Source organism: Ovis aries, chromosome X (assembly GCF_016772045.2).
Source record: "Ovis aries strain OAR_USU_Benz2616 breed Rambouillet chromosome X, ARS-UI_Ramb_v3.0, whole genome shotgun sequence".
Lineage (NCBI taxonomy): Eukaryota > Metazoa > Chordata > Mammalia > Artiodactyla > Bovidae > Ovis > Ovis aries.
Genome location: NC_056080.1, coordinates 9274356 through 9299011, shown reverse-complemented (window position 1 = coordinate 9299011; position 24656 = coordinate 9274356). Strand labels below are relative to the sequence as shown.

The window sequence follows — 24656 nt, the reverse complement described above, 5'->3', positions numbered from 1 at the left end:
TTTAAAAAAGTAATACGCTTTTCACGATCCTACTCCTTAGTTTCCATTTCATTAGATGCAAAGTCCCAGAATAAAAAAAAATTTTGATTGAGTCATACATTTCATTTTTAGAGTTTTTGTATTGATGGCAACAGTAGTTTAAGAACTTATTAGAAAAATTCTAGTGATCCTCAGTTGGGAAAAGAAATTTGGTTTCCAACTCTAAAAATGAGTAACAAGGAAATTTTCCTATAGCCTGAGATTGGTACCCTTTCCAAGAAGAGAGAAACAACTAGACCAGTGTACACCGTGAAGACCAATAATCCTGGGTTATTGTTATCAGCATTTGTAGCAATTCCAACAACATTCATTCAGTATCCATTGCAGAGGAAGCACCAGCCTAGCTTGCGTTCTGAAAGAGCATAAAGTTGAGTGTGTGAGCAAATGAGTGAGTGGGTGAATGGTCCTGGATATGCTGGTAGGAGTTCCAGCTGCAACTGCAGTCAGCTATAGGTGGTGGCAAACGTCAGGATTTATTGGGCTGGCCAGAAAATTTGTTCAAAGATGTTATGGAAAAAACCAAATGAACTTTTTGGCCAATTCAGTATTATCTCACACAATAAGAAAACTGGGGGCACAATTTTAGCAGCTCAGTTGCACTTATCCTCTCTCTGGTCCACCATCTTTAGTTGAAGAGACCACAATCGTTTTCAGCATCTCTTGCAGCCATTATCACATCCAGTCACAAAGAGAGATGTTTTCTCTCCTGCATCTCTTGTCAATATGAAGGAGAGCCTTTTCTAGAAGCTTCTACAAGACCCCCCCCTTGGGGTCCCTTGGCCAGGATTGGCCCATATGATCTTGATGTAGCTGTGAAGCAGGCCAGTTGACAGAGAACTGCAACCTCTCGAAGTTCCAGGCAGTCAAATCAGATAACCCCTGTTTTCTGACAATGTGACCAGCCCAAAGACCTGAGGTCTGTCAGAAGAGAAAAAGCTAAAAGGTAGAAGCTACACAGAGTCTAGCTTCAAGAGGTCATACAGTGTAGCTCTAGAAATTCAAGGGGCAGTCAAGAATGAAGACATGTTGAGAGGAAATCCCAGAACTTCATTACCCACCAGAAGTGTTAGGCAGAAGAGAAGAGGCATGTTTCTTTGCAAGCACCCAGGATAAGAGGTGGAAATTGATGGCTGTTAGGCAAGAAAAAAAATCTCAGAACAAATATTCACATCTCCAAGTGATCTGCTTTTAGTTTTTTCTTTTAAGTGTTTGACTTATTTTGTCTATTTCCAATACAGTTTTTATGCTAAAGTTCTTTGCAACTCTTCAGATACTTTCAAATTTGTTAGCCCTTTGATCCACATAGCATCCCCGTAAAGGAGAAGGGGACAGATTTCCAGATTGAGGAACAGAATCCTAAAGAAGAAGGTTGATGTTTCCTAAGTTTATGTTAACTATAAGCAGCAGAGCCAAAACTGGAGCTCAGGAGCTATTGATTCTTGGTCAGATATTCTTTCAACAGCATCCTAATTACTGAAAAGGAATGTGTGTGTGGACAGTCTGCCTGGGCATTTCTTCCTCCTCGCCTTGAGCTGCTATTTCCTGTCAGTTCATTCTCTTCACTTTGGTTTCTCTATTAAGTATCTAAATTAATAGAAAATGAATACTCATCCTATTGAACTGAGCCAGTAATTTGAAATTTTTATTAAATAGTAGGAAATGAAATGTGCAAATGTGGACACAGATAAGAGGAATTATTGGGAAAACAGCATTGGATGCTGTTGTATGAATATTAAAAGTCAGTTCCAGGCATCATTTCAAATTCTCTACTTTCATTTTCCCACTGGCTCCAATTTTCTGAACTATTCCTTTAATTTTTAAACAAATGTGGTTTTATCATGTGAATTCTGAAAGCTGCTTTAAATCATTTTGTGACAAGATGGGCTATGAATAAATTAATTAAAATAATGGATTCTGTATTATACACTGTAGTCAGTCTTGTGTAATACATAGGAAAATAGTACCTACCCTTCCTGCAATACACAGATCCATACATATTTAAGCTATATTTTTTTCAGTCATTTGTAAATAGTGTCTCCAAGGCAAAAAAAGTACCAAAAGTCTTTTAGAAAGGAACTGTAGATAGGGTTATAGCACTGACCCTTTGGTTACCAAGTAAAGGTCACATATGCTACAGAAAAAAAACGTCAATAATTGTAATTTGTTAGAAATGAAGCCTACTTGAATGAGTAAAACTCTGAATTGCAGAATGGTTTTTGAAATTTATGCAAAGTTATTTTCAAATAATGATCCTTCCTGTAAGCTATTTAATAATGAATCTGAATTGATCAGAGAACTGATATTGTGATGTTTGCACCACTCCAAAGGCCATCCACTCCAGTTGTTTATTCTTAGTAAGAATGGATTTGGCTCTTGGAGCAAAATTTTTTATTACATGTCTAAGCATAGGAAATTTTAAATTAAACTAACTGGACAAAAATACACATAGTTTTCCTAATTTGCTCGTGAAAGTTTCTTAAAAAAAAAAATTATTGCATACATTGTTGGCCTATACGATTTTTTGCTTCGCAGTTCATTGTTTTTTAAAAATGAGTCCCCTCTCTTCTCATTTTCACCCTTTGAATTTTACTTTTGGAAAAACTGATGGAATCATGTATGTCTGTTGGGTCATATTGTTTGTAAACATTGTCAGTCTTTTAATTGATTTAATGTATTCAATAAAGTAAGAGAACAGATATTCCCATTCTGGACCTAAAAGTCCTGCTCCTCTCCTCTCCTTCCATTCTCATTCCTAGGCCATTGCACTTCGTCATCGAGCTTTAAGTACTATCTACATGTGTGTCCCCCAAATTTCTATGTTCAACCCAGGACTCTTCCTGAACCCCAGACCCTTATTCCTGATCACTTACTAGAGCTTTCCTTCATTTGGATGTATCACAGGCCTCTCACTCTTACACCAAAGTGAAGTGAAAGTGCTAGTCACTCAGTTGTGTCCAACTCTTCGCAACCCCATGAACTGTAGCCCACCAGGCTCCTCTGTCCATGGGGTGCTCCAGGCAAGAATACTGGAGTGGGTAGCCTATCCCTTCTCCAGGGATAAGCCCGACCCAGGGAGTCAACCTGGGTCTCCTCCGTTGCAGTCAGCTTCTTTACTGTTTGAGCCACTAGGGAAGCCACAGTTCTAGGCTCTACCCCCAGCCTCCTCCTCGTCCTGTAGCTTCTCTGTATCAGTAAACAGCAAGCCCATCCTTCCTGGGAACGTTGACGTCAGCCTCTCTTCTTCATCCCCTGCTCCCTCTCCTCTTCCTTCTCTCTCTCCACCCAGTCGATTAGCTGCTGCTATGGTCTCTACTTTCACTGTCTCCAGGATCCAAATATTTCTTGTCCACTCACCACGCTGGCTCAGCCCTCCCTTATCTCTCTTCTGGATGTATCGACAACAATTCCCCCATCTCTGCTTCCAGCTTCACCCTTTGCTTCTTTGCAATCTCCTAGCAACTCGGTAGCCAGAGTGATGACAAGTCGTGTTCGTCTTCTGCTCAGAACTTCCGGAGGCTCCCTGCCTACTTCGACTGAGCGCGGAAATTATTATCATGGATAAGACTCCACAACATCTGGCCTTGGTTACCTGACCTGCTTCCTGCCACTCGCCTTCTTCCTTTCACTCTGATCCAACTTCCCTGGCCTCCTCGCTGCTCCTGGCTCAACGTCTTGCTGTTTCTTTCTCCCTTCTCCTTGGAATGATTTTCTCCAGTTCCTTCCTCCTTTCCATTCTCTGCTAAAATGTCAGTTTCTCTGACAATCCCATTTAAATGGCACGCTCCCCCCACCCAGGATTCTTTGTTCCCTGTCTTGGCTTTATCTTTCTCCAAGTGATCCTTGCTATGTTTTCTGTTTATTTCTTTAGTGCCAGTCTTCCCATATTCACTGTCAGCTTCAAGGAGACATGAATTCTTGTCTGTTTGGTTTGTCGCTGAATCCCAGAATCCAGTGCCTGGCACTCGGGAAACATTCACCAAATATTTATGTAATGAATTAAAAGGATGAGGTGGGAAAAGGTCAGAGTGAGATGCACAGTGGTACTGAAGTAGAATGCGTGTGGGTATGACTGCTGGGGGTGGAGATGGGAAACAGATTTTGAGGCAAGCAAGTGAGGAGATGGCTTTGATTAAAAAGGGTTTTGGTCAAGTGTCTTGATCAGAGCATCGTGACAAATTTCTTCTTCAGAGAAGAAATTTGACATACGTGTTAAGGGAAACAGAGTACACAAGTTGGAAACTGAAGCTCCAGTATTCTGGCCACCTGATGCGAAGAGCCGACTCATTGGAAAAGACTCTTATGCTGGGCAAGATTGAAGACAGGAAGAGAAGGGATCAACTGGGGATGAGTTGGTTGGATGGCACCACTGACTCGATGGACATGAGTTTGAGCAAGCTCTGGGAGACAGTGAAGGACAGGGAAGCCTGGCATGCTGCAGTGCATGGGGTCACAGAGTCAGACATGACTGAGGGACTGAACAACAACAGGTTAGCAAGCTGTTGTATCAAAGGCCCATCTAAGATGGATCTTTGTTTTCGATTAAAAGCTCAAACCAGCTTGAGGAATTTTGGGGCTCACACAGCTGAACGATCCAAGAGCAAATGTGGCTTAGTCATGGCTTTACCTGGGACTCAAATGATGTCAAGAGACCCCTTTTTCTTTCTCTCCATTTCTTGGAATTGTTTCTTCAGTTGTCAGCACTATCTTCAGGCCCTGTATCCTGTCTCTTCAAAGTCCCCGGGAAGTTCTCACAGCTTTTCACTGCTTCTAATGAAGTCGCATGCTCATCACTCAAGCACCCATGCTTCAGTCTGGGGATGAAAGAATCATTGATTTAGGTGAAGGTACACCTCACCCTCAAGCTGAAGGTTGGGGAGCAGTTAGTTTTCCAGAGGGAACTTGCAATATGACTGTCAGGGAAATGAAAGCTGGTAATGGCTAACAGATGAGAACTACAAAGGGATAATGAGGGCTCAAACTTGGATCATTGCAGCTGGAATGGAAAAGAGAGGGAAGAAGTAACAGGCATCTTGGAGATGAAATCAAGTGGGTTTCCTGGCTCTGAACGTGGAGGGGAAAGGACACAGAGAAGCTTGAATCCAACCCAGCTTTTTAGCCTGTGTGACTAGGGTTTGGCAATGTCATTAATGAAGATTCAGAATGAAGTAGGAAGAACAGGTTTATGAGAGGAGGAAAGCATTTTGAGAAAGCATTGCATTTTTGAGAAAGCATTTTGAGAAAGCATTGCTTTCTCATCCCTGTTCTTCTTAATAAAATTGTTTCCAGCTTCTTAGAGTTCAAGATGAATTGAGTTCTGCAAAAGGCAGGAGGCAAATTCTTCCACCAACCACTTACTCTCAGAAGACTTGTCCCCACAGTTTTTAAGAGTCTTGTCTCCAAGCCCACATGTGAGAGAATCAGAATGAAAATGTATTTTCCCTCAATAGTTGAAATTTCCTTTGGTTGAGCATCTACAGAGTAGTAAACCATTGGAGCCAGGTTCAATCTTGTTTTCTAGAAAAGTCCTACACGAGCGATTTAGGATTGGAAGGCCATTCTCTCATGCCCTGAGGATTAAGCCTAGAGAAACCCATGATGCTCATCTATAACATTCTAGGGCATGCCTCATCCCATTGTGAAGCAAAAGCTCTTGATTGTTGATAGACCATGATGCAAGAAACAAGTGAAGGCAGGCACCGAATGGCCAAGTGACGTCTGCAAATGTAGTAGCGGCATTTTTTGAGTGTCTGCTATCTGCCAGGTGCTGTTCTAAGTTCTCGACAGGTAATGCGTCCTTTACATCACCACATCAATCAGCCTTTTTGGTGAGTCCTCTTACTGTTTCTAGTTTCCAGATGAGAACACTGAGACGTAGAAAGGTTAGATCCATTGCCCAAAGCCCCACAGCCATATACTGGAACTCAGACACAAGCAGCCTCTGGCTGCAGGGTCTGGCCCAATAAACTAATCATATGTTCCAGAACCACCCAAGACAGTCCTCATTTCTGCCTCTTGTCTTGGCATAGTTATAAATATGAACTCTAGAAAGTGTCCCCATTTGGACAAGAAGTTATGAACACCATTCCTCTTAACCACGATATTTTGCTTAAAGTCAAGAAAATCGAGTCCAAGCAACAGAGGGTTCCAAGTGGTTAGGCTCTATCTCCAGTCACGAGTGGAGTGACAGTTCACCCCACTTGAATTGAATTGAGTAGTGAATATGAAAGTGAAGTGAAAGTATTATTTGCTCAGTCATGTACAACTGTTTGTGATCCCCTGTACTATACCTCTATCCATGGAATTGTCCAGGCGAGATTATTGGAGTGGGTTGCCATTCCCTTCTCCACTGGATCTTCCCAACCCTGGGATTTAACCCAGGTCTCCTGCATTGCAGGCACATTCTTTACTGTCTGAGCCACCAGGGAAGCCCAGTGAGTATGACTCTCTGGTAATCATCCAGTTTGTTCTAAGAATGAAACTGGCTGCATGGGTTGGTGTAGATTTGGTTTTAACCAACAAATCCCTCTGTTCTCTTATACCTTTTGTGGTCTGTGTGACCCCATGGACTGTAGATAACTTTTGAGGCATCTGTTTAGACGCTATTGTCAGCCTGCCAGTGCCCACAGTTCACCTCTTGCTGGAGCGGTTTTATTTATGCCTTGACACTTGGTCCATGCAGGTTCCCCCGGATCTGCAGAATGAAGTGCTAATCAGCCTGTTAGAGACTGATCCGGATGTGGTGGACTATCTACTCAGAAGGAAGGCCTCCCAGTCTTCGTGAGTATGCTCGTTTTCCCATCTTCTCAAATCATCTTGGGGATGTCTATTTCCATTTCCAAAGAATTAGAAAAGTTTACATAACTCCACACAGGGTGACTTGAGTGGAATTTTGGTGACTTCCTGGCAAATCTGATCTGTCCCCCTAAAAAGAAAATCCTTGTCTTACCAATTGACTTGTCAAATTAGAAGCTGCCTTTTGGGATTTTTCTGTTTCATTTTTTTGTCTTTTTCCAGCCCCTTGAGACTGTGTTTACCAGAAGAAAAAAAAAAGCCACTAAATCACACTGGCAGGAAGCGCAGGAACTGACAGTGATATGCATCAGTGATTCCATTTCTACAGTCCTTAAAACTGTGCTTAGCAGCCCCCAAGGATGCGCCTGGGTGCATCTTACCTGTGTAACTTACCAGTGGGACAGGTGCATCACCAAACCACAGGACAGGCCTCAGCCAAGGCCTAGGTGGCCATTTGAAATGAGACATGTTCACCCTCTCGACTTGCCCACTCTTTATAGCTAGCATCCTTATGATAGAAACGCACACTGGTCTCCACAGGCCCGCATGTTTGCAATGAAGAAAATACAAGCCTCCCTGTAGGCTATGGTTTGCCACCATTTTTTCCCCCAAAGGAGAAGCACGGAATTTTTCCTGCTGGTTAGATTTTATGATTTCTCTTCACCATTTGCTATAGAGGCAGAGTGTATGGAGGGTGCCGAACATTAAACAAAGCCAGTTAAGGGGACAGTATTGCATCATGAACCAGGAGCGATGTTGCCATCAAGGCACCAAACCCGAAATTTGTGACAGGAAAAGTTGTGATCCTTCATGAAAGTATCATTTATGCTGTGCTTTTTAATCTACTGAATTTCAACAATTCTAAGACACATTTTCCCCTAGGTTTTATAATCTCTGAAATTAAGATTAATCTTTTTTATTAATTTTTATTGGAGTATAGTTGCTTTACAATGTTGTGTTCGTTTCAGGTGTACAGCAAAGTGAATCAGTTACACATATACACATATCCCCTCTTTTTCAGACTCTTTTCCCATAGGGGTCATTACAGAATATTGAGTAGAGTTCTCTGTGCTATTCAGCAGGTTCTCATTTGTTATCTATTTTAGACATAGCAGTGTGTATATGTCAATTCCAATCTCCCAATCCATCCCACCCTTCCCCTCCTTGGTATCCATAAGTTTGAGATTAATCTTATAATCAGTGACATGTCTTCATAGCCTTTTCTCTCTTAGTCATACATAAATACTGTAATGGTCTGTCTTATCCAGTGGTATCTTGGAAAGATGGACATGCATTAAATTTTTCTTTTATACTGCTGTTGAATTTGATGTACTAATTTTCATTTAAAACTATTTCAAATATTTAAAAATTATGTTTTTTTACAGAAATTTGGTGGAAAGAAATTGCACATTGTTCAGGCCTCCTTCTTTCCTGGGTCATTAACCCTGCTCAGTTCAGTTTCACTCTGTCCTGTAGAGCAGGGAAGAATTTTTAAGTGGATCATCCTTTCAAGAGCACTTTTAAAAATCCATTTTTGTGCCAATCATTATCAAGATAATTTCTGCTTCAAGTAAGACATTCTGCCTAGATTCAAGCCCTAAGAGCCAGGAGAGAATAAAAATTAATTCAAATTATATACATGGGCTAGCATTTCATGGTCTTACTTTTCATATCAGAGAATTGGGCTTTCTTAAACTTTCCCGAGATACCTAGCTATCATCAAGGTGTAGATTCTAATTTAAACTAACACAGGGCTTTTCTTCGCAGTAGATCTTGTGCCACCAGAATTTAAAGGAACTTGCTTATTTCCTTCCCCTGGGCAAGAGACCAGACACTATGGCCTTCTCTCTGTGAATCCCCCGTTAAGCTGCCTTAAACCACTTCTCTGTGGGAAAGCTAGAAAACACACACCTTAAAAAAACACTGATTTTGACTTGCCGAATTTCTTGCTTTTACATGGCATTTAAAAGTATATGAATATTATATGTTGAAAAATAGGTGATAGAAGTTATTTCTCTGTGGTTTTCAAGTACACTCTTTGCATATAAACACCAATAAATGGGCCTTTCTTTCTCTAATCTTAGGAAAAGGAGGAATCATATTAAGCCCATCCCAAGCTGTAGAGTGGTTTAGCCTCTTCTGTTGCCTGTCCCCCTAAGAACAAGAATTGCAAGGCCTAGGCAAGCTGACCCTATTCCAAGATGTTAGGTGAGTGACGGGGCTTCAAGGAAAGGGCCGTGAGGTCACAGGAGCATGGAAAATGTCTTTGGGAGAAGACTGGCTAAGTAAGGAGGAGTATTCAGTTTTTCCCTCTGGATACAGGTCAAACAGCAGCTCAGAAGGGTGATAATGCTGCCAGGAAATGAAAATACATACATTAGCAAATAAATATGAATTTTTAATGGCCATTTGAGGCTTGAAAGTCCTGACCCTCACGCTGTAGATGGTCTCTGCAGGCTTTACAGCGTGCTTCTCCACTTTACTGTGCATCTGGATCGCCAGGAGTTCTTGTTAAAAAACTCTCTGAATCAGTATATCTGGGGAGGGAGCCTGAGAAACTGCATTTTTAACAGACCCTCAGATGGTACTGTGCTATGGTCCACACTTTGAGGAGCAAAAGCTTAAAATCTCAAGGCAATTTTTTTTGAAGTATAGTTGATTTACAACGTTGTGTTAATTTCTGCCATACCACAAAGTGATTCTGTTGTGCACGTATGTATATGTATATATGTATATACATATATATACATTCATTTTTTTTAGATTCTTTTCCAACATGGTTTATCACAAAATACTGAGTATAGCTCCCTATGCTCTACAGTAGGACCTTCTTGTTTATCCATCCTATTTATAAAAGGTCACATCTTTAAGAGCTTGCAGGTTTGTTGAAGTAGGCCTCCAAGGGACAAATGGTATGTGCTGGGTCCCTGGTTCTCAGCCTCGTCTCCTCATTCAAATCACCTCGGGAGCCTGAAGAATACCTCCACCTGGGTGCTCCCCCCCCCCCGCCCAAGAGATTTGGATTCACTTATTCTGGGGTGCAGTCTGGACACCAGGATTTTCAAAGCTGCCATGTGATTCTCTCCCAAGTGGCCAGGCTAAGAACTGCTGAGAGCTGCCCCAGTAGACACTACATATTTCCTGTCATCCAGAGAGTTGAGGTTAGGTGATTTGTTACATTCCAAAGGGGGCTCTGTGCTGACAGAGAAGGCAGCCAGTGCTCCAGACCATAAATCCACATGAACTTTGGAGAAGAGAAAGAAATGTTTCCTGTTGTCTCATGGATAGCTTCTGAGAAGAGCAAGGATTTGAAGGGAACTTTGTAGGGCTGGAGAGGTTGTCAATAGGCCTGGATGTTTGGGGAGCTTGAACCAGGGCCTGGTCATAAAAGTAAATATGTCAGCTGGCTGGGGACATAGTAAAAAAAAGCTAGCCAGCACAGAGGGCAGAAGCCCTTAAATGGCAAGCTTAGTGGTGATGCCTAAACCAAGAAGCAGTGGTGAAGAGTTAGAGTGATGAGAGATCGTGGTCATGATAGATTACAGTGCTGACAAATTGCAGTACCCCAATGCTGGCAACACTGGCATGCCAATTACCCATCAATAGCACATGCTTGTATGATACAAAACGCTGGTCATGAGGTTTGAATTCAGAGCCAGATTGCCTGAGTCCAGATCCCATTTCTACTTCTAGTTAGCTGTGCTGTCTTGGGTAAATCAATTTCTCTCTCTGTCTCAGTTTCCTCATCTGTAAACTAGAGATAAAAAGTTATACTGGGATGAGGACTTCCCTGGCAGTCCAGTGGTTAAGACTCAGCACTTACAATACGGGGCGGGGGTGGGGTGGGGTGCAGGTTCGATCCCTGGTCAGGGAACTAAGATCTCACATGCCATGCGGCCAAAAAAATAAAAAGAGGAAAAAGTACTAACTTTATAGTTATTTGGCTATTAGAACAGTATCTGGCTTTAAATAAATGCTTAGTATTCATTAATGATCATTATCGCATTGCTTGGCATTTCATCATTCTGTTCATGTATAACTACTTACCAAAGTAGGATTTGGTAAGTAGATGTAAGTAGTCTTAAGTGGGGCGTCACTAGATTCTGCCTTGCTGTCCATGAGACAGCAACTTATGAAGGCAACGTGGCGCGAGAGAACCCATCCGTGTTAAGTTGTGGCACTCTGGGAAAAGGCAAAGCCCACCTGATCTAACTGGCATTGGGATGGTGGCATGGTTCTGGAGTAGAAAGAGGGGTGAGGACGAAAGGCACCGAAGTTGGGAAGGTGGCCTGATCGCATCAGGCCAGGTAGAGTTTGAAAGGGACAGGAAGTGGTTCCGTTTGCAGGTCATGAGCTGGAGGACCTGGATAAGCTGTGGCGCAATGGAAATGGACAGAACTCTTGTTCTGAAGATTTTATTTAGTGAAAACTCAGCTACAAGGGCTATAAAAGGCAAGAATGGAAAGGATTTTCAGGAAGACCACAGAATGGAAAGCAACAGTAGCTTCTAAAATGAACTCCGTAAGTGCAGTGATATGCACGAGCTCCCTCGTTATTCTCTTCCGACTCTTTGATTTATTTCCTGAAGCTTCTGTTCTGTGCCATCAATTCACATACCTAAATAAGGTTTTAGGTTCCCGTGCCCCACGTGGAAACTGCATAAGGTTTTATTTGGAGTGGACAAGTAAATTTTCAAAAGAGTGTCAAAGCAAGAACAAGAACATACTCATCATAATTTCTGTTTTGAAAGATGAAACATTTAGTAATATTTGGGAATTTCATGTTTCCATCTGAGTTGTTTCCTCTTCTGTCTGTGGCAACTGAACTGGGGGAGTGAATGGAGGATTCATTATTTTTTCTTGTGCTTGTCTACTTACATTTTTGGCTTCAACCAAAATGGAATGCCAAGAGGAGATTAGAAGAGATTTTTATTACTAAAAAGGCAAGACTTCTAGTTTTTTAGTTGCTTGTCTGGTATATATATTGGAATTATAGGCTCTTTTTTTTTTCAAAGATACTTAGAATAGATTCCCCCCCTGCCCCCGACCTCCTTGATTTAGGGATGTAAGGAAATAGGGGATGAGAACTGAATCAAAGAAGACAAGGTGTGATAAACACAGGCATTTGCAACAGAACAGAGCAGGGCTGGGACTAGGGTGAGGAAAGTGAGGTGCAAGTCTTAAGGATGTGCTAAAACAGTCATCAAAATGAACAACAATTAAATGTAGCAATTTTAAAAAACAAATGTTGTCGCCAAAGATCTACAATGAACAAAATAGCAACACAACTTTGGGGAGACCTGGGCAAGTTCTAATGTCTGTCTCCTGGTGGGAGTGTGGATCCATGTCAGCTTCTCTTTGGAGCGGGCTGCCTTTGTCCCTAGGATTCTGCATAAGGGATGTTTTGCAGAAGTGAACATGATGAATGTGAAAATCTTCCATAAATCCAGAGTGACTGTGACAGTGGATTCCTTTCCCATTACAATGAACAGTGTCGATGATGGTTATGTGCTTTGAGTTCCAACAGATGGAGGTTTATCAGTTCACGGCTAAGCCAAGCATGAAACCAAAGCAAGTTTGAAATCCCCAAGGATGTTTCTCACTGAGGTCGCTCAGCCAGGGGCCGGGCCGGCCACTTTCCGGTGATTGAACCGGAGTTTTCCGTCTATCCACAGAACGAGTTCTGTGCCTCCGGCTGCAGTGCAGGCCTGCCCACAGTACCCTGCCAGCGTGTTTACACCCTGACCTGGAAGGACCAGCTAAGGGTGAGAAAGCAATTCGCTCTCTGTGTCCATCTCGTGCTTGTTTGGTTGGCCGAGACTGGCCATGCGTGCTGTGGATGGTCCCGAGGCTTTCAGGGCTCACGGGAAAGCTCTCCAGTTATGGAGGCAAACCCAGTCAACTGGCAGTGTATCCACTCAGCATTCCCCACCTCAACCCATGAAATTCCAACACCTACAGAGACAGAACACCATGAGCCTCTTAACGATTTCTCACTGCTTAGAGTAAATATTTTCTGTAAATAAACACATGAATATTTTAGCCCTTTACTTGGAGCACTGAACTTAAAATTGTCTTCCGAGAGGTGAATCAGCTTAGGAGGCAAATCTTAGAGAAGATATCAGTGACAGCTTGTCTCGTTTTTTTTTTTCAAAGATACTTACAGGGAAGGTCCTGGATTTGTTTCCAGTTGATTTAATGATAAAGCAATGGAGTGACACTAAAATTTTTGAAAACTCTGAACTGCCAATATTATAGTGAAACTTCTGAGGAGTAAATATAATTGTTTCATTTCATTAATTGGTGGGCTTTCGTGTGGAAAGACAAGTCTTCCCAGGTGGCCCAGTGGTAAAGAATCCGCTGGCCAGTGCAGGAGACACAGGTTTGATCCATGGACTGGACAGATCCCCGGGAAGAGGAAGTGGCAACCTACTCCAGTATTCTTGCCTGAAGAATTCCACGGACAGAGGAGCCTGGCGGGCTAGAGACCATGGGTCTCAGAGAGTCAGACACGACCGAGCGCACATACATACATATAGAAAAACAACTCTTGGGTGTGGGTTCCTGGGCAAATTTGGCCACCACCTTACTGACCTCTGCTGAGAAATTAAAATGATAAATAGGAAATACTTTAAACATATAAAAGAGCCACCAACTGTAAGCATAAAACAAGGCATTTTACTATTGATTTTGAATTATTTTAAACTATACAGTCCAGGGAATTCTCCAGGCCAGACTACTGCAGTGGGTAGCCTTTCCCTTCTCCAGGGTAACTTCCCAACCCAGGGATCAAACCCAGGCCTACCACATTGCAGGCAGATCCTTTACCAGCTGAGCCACGAGAGAAGCCCAAGAATACTGGAGTGGGTAGCCTATCCCTTCTCCAGAGGATCTTCCCAACCCAGGAATCGAACCGGGGTCTCCTGCCTTGCAGGCGGATTCTTTACCAGCTAAGCTATCAGGGAAGCCCATGATTTTAAACAGTATTTATCAAATACATTTTCAGAGTCTCGACCCCATGCAATGTCACCATGCCCTCATTTATTTCAGTTCTCTCTCAACGTGTGATCAGAGTTGTTAACAGTAACTTCATCCAGTTGCTGCCACACAATGAGTTCTATATACATGTCAACTTATGTGCTTCTCCCAGGCCAAGGGGTTGCTTCACATAAGAGGCTAACCCAAGCTGTTTGCCATGTGCAGTCAACCTGCATCAGCTTCCATGGCTAAGTACACTGGCTGGGGAAAGAGGGATCCCCCACCTGCCCATGTTCTGGGGATGACCCCAGCCCCACTGAGGAGGTCCATGGGCTGTGTCTGCTGCTTTCGCCTCCACCCCCAGGGATTAGCTCTGACCTCCTTCTCTGGTTTCTCCCTGATGGGGGCTACAGGTGTGGTGACCTTGGTGGCTTGACTTGGAGAATGACACCAAAGAGCAGAGAAAGGCAGCTTGGCCCCTCCTGCCCCCCTCCCCTTATCATGTTCTGATCCATAACCAGATGGCATTCAGCGATCTGGCTCCTGCAGGCTGGAGCTGGCTGCGATGGGCATGCTCTCTCCTCTAATCCACTGTAGCCCTGCCAGCTTGAAGTCAGAACCAGCCCACTGCCCCCACTGCCAGCCGGGGCTGAGGCTGTGGCCAGTAACTCTGATCTCTCTGCTGACTTGCCTCTGAGGAGATCCATAGCCCACGGTCACATCTATAGGGTGAGGGAGGGCAGGTAGGCTTGGTATCTCAGGTTTGGTATCTGACTTCCCCCAAGTATCAAAATTACCTGGAGGGCTTTTAAAGCCCTGCCCCGAGAGGTTCCCTTTCAGTCCTCAGAAGCAGCGCCCATTTGGCTTAATGATCTGCTGTCACCATCTTGAAATTCTAGTCATTATTCTCACTGTGGGGCCCTGCGGGTTCATTTGGCCCTGAGCCCTGCTTGTGGTCGCCAGTCCCATCAGGAGATCCAAAGGGCAGCCTGCGAATTCGCATTTCCAACCAGCAATGCATTTCCCAGATGATGGGGACGCTGCCATGTCAGAAGTACTGTCCCTAGTACTTGAGATGTTCAAGAAATTTCTTTCATGGGGTGTTTTTCCTGATGCACGTTAACTGTTGACTGAATCTGCAACTTATGTTTTGCTCTATATATTCTCTTCTGTATGTTTTGTAAGACAGATGAGCAAGATATGAGACCAAACCATTGTGGTCTCCATGACCTTTCCAAAACTCTCTTCCTGTTGTAAGGGGGCCCCAAAGCATCTGTGGCCCAGATAGTTATTTTAATTTGGCAAGGGAATTGACTAGACTCTCTTTGAAACAGGTCATAAAAGCAGGTTTTATGTGCCCACTCTTATCGAAATAACACTGTGACTTATTCTTGCCGAGTAGACATAAGACACTTTCATTAATGGCTGGAAAAATGTCAACTAAACAGGGAAAAACAACTGAAGTTAGCCCGGCAATTTGATGTCTAGCCCTGGTCATAATGCAGAACCCAGATTCTGAGCTGAGCTCTGTGTGGCGACCAGTTCAGCACACTTATATTTGCTCATTCTCACAGTGGAGTGTCCTCAGTGAGAGTCAAACCCCATGATGACAGACAGGGGTCCGTTTGTTTTGTCCTGTGTTCCTTGCATAGAATCAGAGAGAGTTTCCCCCTTCAATTAAATGATGGCAGTTAAATCATTTTTTTTCTCCACTTTCCAGCAGAAGTAGTAAGTTCCTTTTATTTTTCCTTCATTCATTGGAAGCCTTAAGTTTCTGGAAAACCATCCTCGTGGGTTGTCCTCTGGCTCTTTCCCATAAGATCATCAGTCATTGGTTTAAAGAGGAGGCAAGGAAAGGACTGTTTATTCCATGTGGGTGGGAAATTCCCCACAGGGCAGAAAGTGCTTGGGGCCCTAACTGCCTTGGTGACAGGGAAAGTGTGTCACAGCTGAGTTGCCTTCCCCTGTCAGTAAGCCCTGCCCAAGCCCCCAGTGAAGCTGGACCCCCTGACAGCATCCTTTCTCCTCCTGCATACACAGAACCCTTAGATTAGGAAGGGCTTGCTCAGGCATGGGGTTACCTTCTATAAGATCACCAAGGATTTGTCTTGAAAAATTAATCCAAAAGAAAGTAAAGACCAGAGAAGTGAGGCGGGGCGAGGGGTAGGGGGGGGCAGCAGAAGCAGGTTTGGGAACTTTTAATCAATCTGTGATCATTTCCCTTTAAGATGTTGTCAGGGCCACTGTTTTGAGGAAAGTAGAAAATACAGATGTTCCCAGGTAAGACTTCAAACACTCTTGTCGTGTTCCTGATGTTCTTGTTTTCCTGTTCGGCTCACATTTTCACCATTATTTCTGTTGCTGTGACAACTCATGCTCATATAAAACTTAATGGATATGCTCATTAGTACGCTTTACATCAATTTGTAAAAGCACTCGTGCCTTGTAGAATCCTTTTAGGTGTATTTAAATACCATGGATTCCAGTGACGGTCATATGTTTATCTTTTTAGCCATCATTTTATCCATAAAACAGTCATTCCCACCACCACCACCACCATCATCATTGTCATCTTTGTTGTCAGGAAGGATGGATTGATTTACATTAGTATTTGGGTGAAAGGAGAAAAGGTGTCCATAAACTGCATGTAACATTTTACTCATAGTTTTGTCTGAATTATTTTTAATTCAGGATATTGAGGAAAGTTAAAGAGTTATCTACAGTTTTCCCTATTTAACAGATAGTGAGCATCAGATTTTAATTTTTAAATGGAAACAGGGATTGATCCAACAGGCATTTCAGCAATGCACCTTGAAGAAAAGGTTTCATCACTTCGCCCTGCTGTTTCCTGTGACATCTGTTGGGTTTTGCTGCCATCTGCTGGCCATTTCATAGAAATGCTTTCACCTGATTGACAGAAGTCTTGGAACCTTGCTCAGAAACTCTTTTTTTGTTTCAGCCCGTGTCCACACATTCTCCTGCCGTCATTTGTAAACCTGTCCGCTGGTTTGAATCTGGTCTCTCATTGCTAACACACTCACGTACCTGTAATTGTCTCCTTGTGCCAGAAGCCCTGACATGCTGAGGTCAGAAGTCTCCTTTTCCATGGGAGGAAGGCACTCGTCCACAGACTCCAACAAGGCCTCCAGCGGAGACCTCTCCCCTTATGACAACAACTCCCCTGTGCTGTCTGAGCGTTCCCTGCTGGCTATGCAAGAGGATGTGGTGCCGGGGGGCTCAGAGAAGCTTTACAAAGGGCCGGAGCCGTGTGTGCGCCGGGTGGGCCACTTGCCCTCCTCCAAGTCGAGGGAGAGTTCTCCTGGACCAAGGCTTGGCAAAGGTAATTCATCCAGTCCCTCTGATTGCATGTGGCCTGGGGTAGGCGCTTTGGACCTGGTCTCCAACCCTCCTTGTTTCATGTTTCTCTAATTCAATGAGCATTTACTGAGAACCTGCCGAACACTGATCCTGGGTCCGAGTCCCTGCACACCCAGCTAGGTGGGAAGCAGTCTCCAGCTCGGTGAGCCCCAGACAGTCCCAGCTGTCTCTCCCCTCTAGCATCCGAGGAACTTGCTGGCTCCTGGCCTGTGAGCTTGGGTACATATCTTTTAGTCTAAGATGGCACCCCGCCATTGCTGTTACTTTTATACAGAGAACAAGCTGAACTCACTATATAAGGAGCAGGCATGTTCCAAATAAGTCTCCATGGCAATGATGACTTTTAGGCAAAAGAAGATTTCCATGGTCAAATACATTTGGGAAAGCCTGAGTTAACCAAGCTAACCGTTTCTCTGCTGTACAAGTTCTCAAAAATCTTTACACTGCTAGCAGGCACCATGAATTTCCACGATGGGAGGGAGAGGATGGTTTGCAGCTTTTCTCAAATGTATTTGACCACTGGATGTTCGATTTTGTACTCACCCTCCACAGAACAATTCCTCGGGGTCAGGACTCGCAGGACACTTTTAAACTGATCATTGGAAGACACAGTACAAATTCTTGCTGCTGTATCACAAATATAAAGTTTTCGCTGAAAAGTCACTCCGAAAGGGCTCCCTTTTTTTGGTGTTTTTAATCACAGCAGCTTTATTTTTATTTCAGAAGTATTTGTTTCAAAAATTTCTTTTAATTTACAGTGAAAACAGTAGTTGGTATTTCCATCAAACATAAAATTTCTTTTTAAAATGTGAAAGTACTTGCCTCATCCGTGAAATGGACTCAGGGACATCTCTTCAGGATTAAATGAGAGAATGAATACATATGAACTGCTGAACACAGGGAAGCACCAGTAGACATTTGCTTCTAGAAATAGTCATTATCATCATGTTGCCAAATTTGTTTGTTTAGATGCTAAGTCGTGTCTGACTCTTTGTGACCTCACAGACTGTAACCTGCTAGGCTTCTCTGTCCATGGAATTTTCCAGGCAAGAGTACTGGAGTGGGCTATCATTTCCTTCTCCAGGGACTCTTCCTGACCCAGGGATTGAACCCATGTCTCCTGCATTGGCAGGCGGGTTTTTTTTTACCTCTGAGCCACCTAGGATGCTTTTAGGTTTCAGGATTGTAGTAAGGATTAGATGAGATGGTGGGAACACCTAAGATAGAACCTTAGGCTATAAATATTTACAGACAGATTATGGGGGGTGTATGAATAAACACATGCAGGACTGTGACTCTGCTGATGCCACAGAGGAGTATTCCCTAGGCCAGATAAACAAACTATAACCATTGTTCCTCTGTCTCTATGTTGATGCGGTTGGAGCTGTTGTCACCCATGACAATTCTATTCATTTCCTAGGGCTGCCGTAACAAGTGAACACAAACTTAGTGATTTAAAACAACACAAAAATTTATTATCATAAAGTTTTAGACGTCAGAAATCTAAAATGGGTCCACAGGGCTGTGTTCCTTCTGGACACTCTAGGGAGCAATCTGTTTCCTTGCCTTTTCCAGCTTCTGAGGCTGCCTGCATTCTTTGGTTTGTGGCCCTTTCCTCCATCTTTAAAGCCAGCAACATAGCATCTTCTATCTTGCTTCCCTCTTATAAAGACCTTTGTGATTACACTGGGCTCACACAGATAATCAAGGATCATCTCCTCATTCCAAAATCCAGAACTTAGGCATACCTGCAAGACCCTTTTCACTATACCATCTTCACAGATTCTGGGGATCATGACTTACTCTGTCTACCACAGCCATCACAGAGAAAGAGCCTTTTCGTGAATCCCAAATGGAATAGGCCTCTTAAAAGGCAGGTCTGCATCATATTCTGTCTTGTATCCATTGTAATCTTGAATAAAGTACTTTGAGTAGAAGAGGTGTCATAAAAATATTTATTCATTTATTTTTAATCTTCAGTTTTCATTTTGAGTGACATACTTTTTTTTTCACACTTCTTCCTAGATATGGCAGAGGAGGCTTTCAATATCTGGGGAACTTGGCATTCAACATTAAAAAGTGGATCCAAAGACCCAGGAATGACAGGTAAAGGATTATATTTTCAAACTAATATTGCATTTACTTTTAAAGTTAATTTTCTTTGCTTTTCACCTTACTATCATCATATTACATGCTTCTCAGATATTATTTGAGAAATGCTGTGTCAACTTAGGGAGAATATTCACAACCTAAAAGTTGAGTGTTATATTTTATTTGGGGGGAATTTTTAGGACTTCAAGCCGGGGAGACTTGGAGTAGTGTGAGAGAACTGCTCTGAGGAGGCAAGGGAAGGAGCCAGGTTATATAGACGTTTGCAACAAAGGGCAGGTAGTCTGAGTATCAACAGATTATTGTTAATTAAAGGAAAACCAGATATCTCGAGTTAAGGAATTTAGCACTTTTCCCTGTCCGGGAAGATGCAAGAGCCTGGGCTCTCTGAAATCATTCCTTTGATCTGCACCTCAGCTACCTGGGGCCTGTATCCTGTATTTTCATGTCCTGAGCTTCCTCAGGGCTCACCACAGGGAGTGGCTGCAGGAAGTGGCCACCATCTGATGGCTGCTAGATGACAGGTATTCTTTTTTGTCCTGAGTTTCTTCAGGATGGCTCACATTGGAGGGCTGCAACCGAGGGCTGTGACATCCTTGTTTACTGATATGGCAGGAAATATCCCATTTCTTAGCTGGAAATAGGGGGAAAGGAGATGAAACTATACCTTTCCACAAGAGTACATCAATCTTTGACTTTATTTCATTTGCAAGAGTTTTTAAAGATAATTATAATCATTCTGACTGTGTACCTTTATATGATTTGCTTACCTTTCATTCTCCAGTTATTTTCCATTACTGTCATTAAGGGCTGTGTAGTATTTTGGATGCATATTCATAGTTTATAGCCCAGTGTTGGGACCACTGAGTTGTTTCCATTTTTTAAGTGATGTTGCAATAAGTTAATGTCAGGGACCTCTTTTATGTACTTTTTGGATTTTGTATTTTAAATTATAAAAAAAGTTCACAAAATTTTAGAAAGCCAGTTAAAAATATGAAATAGGAAAGTGGGAAAATAGGGAAATTCCTAGGTGGTCCAGTAGTTACGTCTCCGTGCTTCCACTTCTGGGAGCCTGGGTTCCATCTCCGGTTGGGGATATAAGATCCTACAAGCTGTGTGATGCAGCCAAAAAATAAATAAATAAGAAAGTGGGTCAAAATATAATGAACCTATCCAAGAATTCAGAGATATAGTCACTTCACATTGCATAGAGGATACATTGGCTGTCCATGTCCCTTTAATCTCATTAGTATTGCAAATCACTGGGTTTGCATTTGGGTTTCTTTAAAAAACAAAATTGTATTTATTATCATTTGCCTGTATTTCTCACCAGTATTTTTCAATTTTTCTATTAATCAGCTGAATTTCACACACAGATTATCCTTATGCCATTGGCTATTTATGTATGCTAGTGTTTTAAAAATTGATTCTTACAAACTCTTCTTATAATAAAGACATTAACCCTTTAATCACATTGTTTGCCACTGATATTCCTTGCATTTTCTCCCTTTTTGCATATCTGGATTTTTTAAAAATATTTTACATGAGTAATTCTATCTCTTTTTTATGAAATCTTTCACAAAATGAATCTTAACTTTTACTTAAGCATTGGCGAATTAGTCATCTATATATTTTTCTCCGTCATAATATTTCATTATTTTAACCCTTAATTCATTAATCCATCTGGAATATATGTTAATATATAATATGAGGGCTTCCCTGGTGGCTCAGACGGTAAAGAATCCTCCTGCAATGCGGGAGACCTGGGTTCAATCCCTGGGTTGGGAAGATCCCCTGGAGGAGGGCATATAATATAAGTGTGTGAATTGTTTTATTGTTTCCCTGTGTGTGTGTGTGTGTGTGTGTGTGTGTGTTCCCTTCTTCATTGTTTTGTAATACTTCCCATATTATATTTCTAAAGCATGGTGCATTTTTATTGTAATGGCCTCTACTCCGGTTTGAGCATTTGAGTATTGACCCATTATCTAAGTGCATCTCACCTTATCCCATGAACTGCTTTACTGTCTTTCCCCCAAAGGATAAATTATTCCAAGATATCCTGCTCTGTTTTCCTTCTGCTGGTTCAAGTCTGATCTGTCCCTGTGTACATGTTTATATGCCCCTCTCCTCCCAAAATGATCAACAGGAGACAGGAAGCCTAGGGACACACGCCCCCAGGAACTCCTCATTTGCTTGTGAAACACACTGTTTTGCTCTCCTTTCAATTTCCTGAAGAAAGTTGTATCAGTTAGGGAAGGTTACAGACATCCTCTAAATGTCAGTGGCTTAACCTTTCACAGGTTGATTTATCCTCACTATGCAGTCCAGTGTGGATTGTGCAGGGTAATGAGGGGTGGGAATACTCTGTTCCAGTCATGCAGGGGCTCAGCTCAAGGCCCATCTAGCCAGTGGCTCCCCGGTCCTCAGAGGCCTCAGAGTCTTCCATGGTTGCTCCATTGTGGGCTAGAAGTTGAGGGAAGAGAGCAAGTCCAGACAACTAGGAGTGCATTTGGTGTTTTTCCTACTAGACCAGGCCTAGAAATGGCTTCCATCACACCTCCACATTTACTGCAAGGGAGGCTGGGAAATATCATCCAGGAAGGAAAGGGGATGATGGGTGAATAAGGAGCCAGTCTCCCCCACAGTGGCAGGGGTAGAATATACACAGGGGCTGCTGCCTTCCCCTTCTGCAACTAAATGGGGCATTTTCGATTCAATTCATTTATTCCTACGGCTTTGATTGACACAAGAGAAACATGGAAACACTATAATGTATGTTTCCTCCGGATTGCAAGTTGCACTGAACAGGAAGAGAACGTTCCTTTTACCTTCTAGGTTCAGAAAAGTTTCCATAAGCATGGCAGAGAGGGGCTTTCCGAAGGCAGAAATTTAGGCACAGGACTATTTAGTCTCATTTGACAGTGAAGCTGTTAGATGAACTGTGCTGATAATCAAGAAGCATTGGTCAGGTCTCTTACTAGAAGTTTTCTACTGTAGTCAGCCACAGCTAAACATGTCCTGTGCTTTAAAAAAAAAAATTTTTTTTTTTTTTTTAACTGGCAAGGCACCTCCAGAGAGAGGCTACAAACCAATTGTATTTCTCGTCCTTCTCTCTGGCTCCCAGGTTCCTACGGCGATATTTTTGAAAGCAGCTCCCTCCGCCCGGGACCGTGCTCCCTGTCTCAAGGGAACCTGTCCCCCAATTGGCCCCGCTGGCAGGGGAGCCCCACAGAACTGGACAGCAGTGCGCAGGCTATTCGGAGGACTCAGACCACGAGCCCGGCGGCCGAGGCGAGGGCGCACACCCCGGTGGCCCGCGTCTGCAGCACGCCCCACATCCAGGGCGGCGGGCAGCCCACACCGAGGCCGAGGCCGGAGCCGTGCTGGACTCTGAGCAGCGCCGAGGACCTCGCCGAGAGCGAGCCGGAGGGGGCCTGGCTGCAGAGGAGAGCCAAGCCTCTGCCCCAGAGACCTGCAGAGGGTGCCAGGCACGACAAGCGGCCTCCTCCTCCTTATCCTGGTCCAGGAAAGTCAACCGTAGCATCCCCGGCCCACCAAGCCGCCGAGCCACCGCTGTGGAGGCCGCGGAGGCTGGAAGAAGGCTCCGGAACAGCTTCGCAAGAGGGAAGCCAGGCAGTCGAGCCGCAGCGAGGGCACCAGGCCGCCCAGCAGAAAGCGAGCAGCGCCTACCCCAGTCCCGCCGGCGATCAGAACAGTAAGACCTTGGGGGAACCCAACTGGCTCGACTGGCAGAGGGAGCGATGGCAGATCTGGGAGCTCCTGTCCACCGACAACCCCGATGCCCTCCCGGAAACGCTGGTCTGAGCCCCCCACGCTCGCCCCTCACCTCCCAAACAGCCTTCTTCCACTCAATAGGGGAAAAAGTGGGTGTTGGACAATTGGGCACTTACTTATTTTTCTTCTTTTACACTTAAAAAAAAAAATAACACGAGAAAAGTCAGTACACTTAAAGATAGAGCACCCTAGGACCCTGACCCTTTATAATAAGATTCTATTGCATAGCCAGCCTTTAGAAAAAAACAAAAATGTATGTTAACGTCCGATCTAAAAGCTATTCACATTGGCTCTGTATAAGATAAAATTCTCGCTTTGGTATAGCTTAATTGTATTTATGTGTCTTCAGTTTTGACTCTTGTATATTCTGTAACAGATTATGTATGATAATCCTATATGTTATATTCACAGAAAACAGAAGGAACACATTTTTTAGTCACCTATTCTAAGTAATGAGATTCTATAGACTGTTCTAGAATATGCACAAGCGGGTTTCTGTGCTTTTGCCATAGCTTTTAACTGGGGACAGCCCTTCTTTCAATGCCTAAGAATAACACTAACAAAGCAAAATAGAACAGAATATGAGAAGCCATATTTTTATATAGTAGTGAGATACAAAAAGAATATAGTCACTGAATGCTTTTTCATATTGAATATGTTTTAAGGAAAATATTAAATTTGATACATTATGGAATATATTTTTAGAATCTGTTTAGAAAGAATTCAGTTAATGAAACAAGAGAAAGGCCGTGCCTGACAAAGAAAGAATAATTAAGAACTTGTCCTGCCCATTTTAGGTCAAATTCAACTTTATTATAGACCATATATAATATATATTTATAATGTACGATTTCTATGTATTTTTCAAAACTATAAACTGGAATCCAACTATAAAGTGTTTGAGTGAAAAGAGAGTATTCAAATTACAGAACATGGTTTTTCCTTTTGCCCCATCATCAGTATTAACCAAATTATATGCAGCGCTTTGTGAAGTAAATCATATTTGGAAAAAAAAACGGAGCTCTGTATTTACACTGTGCCAAAGGCTGAGGAAATGTTTTCTTTAGTAATTTTTTGTGTAATGTAAAATGTTCCTACCATACTTCAGTACATTTGAAGTTTTTCAACTGCAAAGCAATTTTTGACCAGCAGGTGGCAATTTGCTTCAGTATTTTATGAGATTTTTTTTTCACTTCATAAGGGAATGTGTATCATAGAAAAAGATTTTTTTTTTTTATAAAACATGCTACTCTGAATTTTCATATTGGCGATGACGTTTTCAGTGGTGTTTCTTCAAGTTCTTGTGCCATAATGAATAAAAAGTTAAAGCAAAGGCTTTGTTCACTGGCATTAAATCTCATGAATGAACCCACACACCATTCCACATACGCACTTCCCTATCTGCAAGTCCAAAGGTAATGAATAGTGGCAGGACTATCCACATACAGCCAAAGTTGTAGGTGGCTTGGAGACATAACCCAGTGAAATTGATATCTGTTGCAAGTGAAGGTTGATTGTCATTCATCTGAAGCTCAATTGTTGTTGAGGAAGTAGATGGGAACTCGG

General features: G+C 42.8%; 1 protein-coding gene across 6 annotated transcripts in view; it reads left to right on the top strand.

The window, feature by feature from the left end:
• ARHGAP6 (Rho GTPase activating protein 6) overlaps positions 1-24423 on the top strand; it is a 542302-nt gene extending 517879 nt beyond the window's left edge. For 5 of the 6 annotated variants that reach the window (XM_004021902.6, XM_027963556.3, XM_027963558.2 and 2 more), the window contains exons 10-13: positions 6719-6816; positions 16877-17148; positions 19212-19292; positions 22420-24423. In XM_004021902.6, coding sequence (XP_004021951.3) covers positions 6719-6816; positions 16877-17148; positions 19212-19292; positions 22420-23120 — 1152 coding nt within the window. In that variant the 3' untranslated portion in view covers positions 23121-24423. The remainder of the gene's footprint in view (positions 1-6718; positions 6817-16876; positions 17149-19211; positions 19293-22419) is intronic. The other variant, XM_027963555.3, reaches the window with a different exon arrangement.
• The last annotated feature ends 233 nt before the right edge of the window (positions 24424-24656 follow it).